This window comes from Tupaia chinensis, unplaced genomic scaffold (assembly GCF_000334495.1).
Source record: "Tupaia chinensis unplaced genomic scaffold, TupChi_1.0 Scaffold138665_1, whole genome shotgun sequence".
NCBI classification, from domain to species: domain Eukaryota; kingdom Metazoa; phylum Chordata; class Mammalia; order Scandentia; family Tupaiidae; genus Tupaia; species Tupaia belangeri.
In genome coordinates, this window is record NW_006198557.1 from 1,574,268 (window position 1) to 1,578,726 (window position 4,459).

General features: G+C 49.4%; 1 protein-coding gene across 1 annotated transcript in view; it reads right to left on the minus strand.

The window, feature by feature from the left end:
- PIN1 (peptidylprolyl cis/trans isomerase, NIMA-interacting 1) overlaps positions 1–4,435 on the minus strand; it is a gene marked incomplete at its 5' end in the record, with an annotated part of 14,913 nt that extends 10,478 nt beyond the window's left edge. The window contains 1 exon segment of the mRNA XM_014592892.2: positions 4,359–4,435. Coding sequence (XP_014448378.1) covers positions 4,359–4,435 — 77 coding nt within the window.
- Positions 4,436–4,459: the final 24 nt, after the last annotated feature.

Here is a 4,459-nt window from a genome sequence, read left to right on the forward strand (position 1 = left end):
AAAAATTTTTTAAAAAATAGAAAAAAAAAAAAAAAAAAAGAAAGAAAGGAGAGAAAAATGAAGAAGACACGTGGCATGACCACCTCCCATGGGGGGGATGCTTTCTCACTTCATCTCTCTCTCTCTCTACCCAGTGAACACACACACCTTGTAACAAGTTTAAAAAAGAGAGACAGAGCGGGAGAAAGTGAAGAATGGGGGTGGTGCCTCACCCCTAGAAGGTAAAGAGACAAACTCCCCTTCTCTGCATCACCTGGTACCCAAGATCCGGCAGGGGGCAGCCCAGAGGCCCCGCCTGAGGTCACTGCGTTAGAAGGCGGTCATCGACCCTAGGCTGTCGGCGCTCACTGACCCTCAGGCCCAGGCCTGGAAATGTGGGGAGGATGGGCCTCACTCCCTGGGCATGAAGGGGTAGAGGACGAGGAGAGGCAGAGAGGCCTCCTCAGCACGAACGCCAGCAATGACACTCAGCCAGTGCACAGCTCCCCCGGGGCCCTGGCTGCAGCCCAGCTGCTGCAGACAAACGATGCCAGGAAAAGGAGCCTCAGCAGAAACTGCAGAGGCGCGGGCTCTCGCCACGGGCCTGCGGTCCCTGTGGGACAAAGGGACAACGCCAGACCTACATGGGCGCTGAAGAGCCACAGGCCTGACAGTCTCCTGGTCACCTGGAACCGGCCCAAGCTGGGGAAGAACATGCCCTCCCAGGGACGAGGGATGGGACTGAGTGTCCACTGCTTGTGGACGTGGCACGGGAGCATCTGGTGGCGGAGTACGCCATGGCTGGGCTGCCTGACAGCACCCTCCTCTTATCTCCAACTTCTCTCAGACAAAAAAGACACAGGGCCCATAGAGGCACAGGTAGCAGGAGACCCTGCAAATAAGACACAGGGCCCATAGAGGCACAGGTAGCATGGTGGGTAAGGTCCTGGACTCCCACGAGGACAACCCGTTTGGGTCCCGGATCTGGTGGCTCGTTTCCTCACTTTCTCTCTCTCCTTCTCTCTGTCTCTTTCTCTGGCGAGTACACATGTCCTGTAGCAAATTAAAAATAATAATAAATAATAATAGGGGCTAGTAGGTGGCGTGGTGGTTAGGGGCTCTGGACTCCCACATGGCTGACCACGGTTTGAATCCCAGACCTGGTGGCTTGCTTTCTCCCTCGATCTCTCTCTCTCTGGTCAAATGGAAATAAATAAATAAATAAATTTGAGTAAAATAATTCTTTTTTTTTTTAAATAATTATTTTATTTTATTGATTCATTCATTTATTTTAATTTGACCAGAGAGACACAGTGAGAAAGCAAGCTAGCAGGTCCAGGACTTGAACTGCGGTTAGCCATGCGGGAGTGTCCAGCGCTTTAACCACCACACCACCTGCTGGTCCCTAAAATAATTCTTAAAATTTGGGACCAGCAGTTGGTGTAATGGCTATGTCGCTGGACTCCCATGTAGCCGACTGCGGTTCGAGCCCCAGACCTGGTGGCTTAAAGTCATGCTGGGCGCTTGTGTGTGCGTTCCCAAGATCCGGAGAGAAGAGATTACGGTGTGGCCATGCCCCCTGGGGGGGATTCCTCGCTTTCTGTCTCTCTCTGTCTTTCAAGCCCCCTTAGTCTCTATAGCAAAAACCTCTCCGAAACAAAATTGCAGAGGAAAGAAACAATGTCCAGTGTCATAAAGTCCTGATGGGGACAATCCCCGATAACACCACTTACTGTATACAATGTTCCAAGTGTTGAAACAGTAGATACATTCATTTCCCTGATACTACCTTTACACATTGTATTCATGCACTGAAAAGGCAGTTGTAGCAACTGTTATACTGTCCCTCCTTCCCCCTTTTTTAAAAAAAATAGTTTTTTACTGTAGGACACATGTGTTTGCTTAAGAGAGACAGACAGAGGGACTGTGAGATGGTGCCTCCCAGGGGAGATGGCCTTGCCACAGTTCTCTTTCCTTCATTCTCCTTCAGGGATTCTGGGCATACAAACACATGCACCTAGTGTGTTTTTCAAGCCAAGGTGTCCAGGACTGAAACTGTGCGTGTGGGATTCACATGCTGGGCGCCACCTGCTGGCCTGATTAAAAATAATAATAATAATAAGGTTTTTGCCACAGGGAGCATGCACTTGCCGGAGAGAGACAGAGAGAAAAGATGAGAAATCGCCCCCTGGGAAGATGGCCATGCCATAATCCATGCTCCTTCATTTTTTTCTTGGGATTTTGGGGCACACATGCACACGCACCCAGCATGTTTTTCAAGCTGTCAGGTCCAGGACTGGAACTCACACATGGTCAACCGTGGTTCGAGCCCAAGATGCAGCAGTTTGAATATCATGCCAGGCCCATGTGCATGTGTGCCCAAAGTCTCAAGAGGAGAATGGAGGAGACGGGATTGTGGCATGGCCATACCCCTGGGGGGATGATTCCTCACTTCACTTTCCTTCTCTGTCTCTCTCTAGTGAGTGCATGCACCCTAAGACAAAAACCTAAAAAAATAAAAATAAAAATAAAAAGGCTCAGCAAATGGCATAATGGTTACATCACTGGACTCCCATGTACTCGACCGTGGTTCAAGTAAGTCCTGGACCCGTTAGAACTCATGCTAGGGGGTACACAGGTGGCATGGTGTTTGAAGGAGCTGGACTCCTACATGACCAATGGCAGTTTGAGTCCTGGACCTGGCGGCTTGCTTTCTCACTTTCTCTCTCTCACTCTGTACCTCTCTGATCAAATTAAAATAAATAAATGAAGTTAAAAAAAGTATTAAAAAAGAAAAACAAAAAACTCATGCTGGGTACAGGGGCCAGCAGATGGTGTGGTGGTTGAGGCCCTGGATTCCCACATGACCAATCACAGTTTGAGTCCCGGACTTGGCAGCTTGCTTTATCTGTCTCTTTTGTTTACTTTCTTTCCCTGGTAAAATCGAATAATAATAATAAATAAATAAAATCAAATAAATAATTCTTAAAACCAGTTTAAAAAACTCATGCGGGCATGTGTGCCCAAAATCCCAAGAGGACAATAGAGAAGGGATTGTGGTATGGTCATTCCCTGGGAGGGTGACGTCTTACTTTCTGTCTCTCTGTCTCTGTCTCTCCAGCAAGCACATGCACTCTACAGCAAAAAATCTCTCTCTTAAAAAAAAAAAAAAAAGCTATGCACGGCTGGAAGCCATATGAAGATGAAGATTGGATTTGGGTCTGGGTCCACCTACACCCTGCCAAGGTGCTCATACATGCATGCACCCAGGATCTCTGGCAGGAGAGAATGAAGAACCCTTACACATGAGATCCAGACAGCACTGTCTGCTAGAACTTTCTAGAAGAATGGACATGTTTTCTTTTTCTTAGATTTTTTTCTTTCTTTTTTTTTTTTTGCTTTAGAATGTGTGTGCTCTCCAGAGAGAGAGAGAGAGAGAGACAGAGAGAGCAGGAAAGTGGGAAATCACCCCCTTGGGGGGATGGCCATGCTGCAATCCCTCCTCCATTCTCTTCTCGGGATTTTCGGTATGCACGCACATGCGACCACTGTAGTTTCAAGCCACAGGGCCTGGGACTTGAACTGCAGTCCATCCCGTGGGAGTCCAGCACCATAACCACGACGCCACCTGCTGGTGGTTTGTAAATATGGTCTTATTGGCACAGGGCCACCACCTCATGCTCACATCATGTTGACGTCTGCTGTCAAGCTACAAAGCAAGGCTGACAGATCGTGGGCCCACTAAACTTGACCTAAACTTACCTTCCGACCTTTAAAGAAAAATATCACCCCTTCTGCGCTTGATGGTGGAGCGAACAGAACAAAGCCGCGGATAGCTCCTCCTCTGGGGTCAGAACTAGCTCACCAACGTTGTCGGCGAGCCTGGGGCTCACTGCCATTCTGACTTTCCTCCAGACCCACGATGTGATATGCTTGATAGTACTATTTTTTCTTTTTTTAAGAGGTTTTTACCTTAGCGTGCATACGCTCGCCAGAGAGAGAGAAGGTGAGAAATCACCCCCGAGGAGGGATGGGCATGCTGCAATCCCTTCTCCTCCATTCTCCTCTCGGGATCTTGGGCATGCACGCACACGTGCCCGGCATGAGTTTAAGCCGCCGGGTCTGGGACTCGAACCGTTGTCGACTATGTGGGAGTCCAGCGACCTAGCCATTACACTAACTGCTAGTCCCAATAAAATATTTTTTAAAAGAGGGGGAAAAAAAAAGAAGAAAAAAACAGAGAGCTGTCGCTAGGCCGGCATCACACCTATGCAGGCAACCCCCGGGTCTGCCCAGGCCCTGCCTGACTGCGGAGTGGGAGGGCGTGGCCCAGCTGGGAAAGGCTCCCCTCCCGTGACCCCGTCGTCCACTCTGCTCACCGTTGATCAGCTCCAGGGCTTCCTCCTTGGTCCGGGTGATCTTTTCCTGTCGCCAGGACGACGGCCGACGGGACTGGCTGGGGGTGGACAACTAGCGGTGG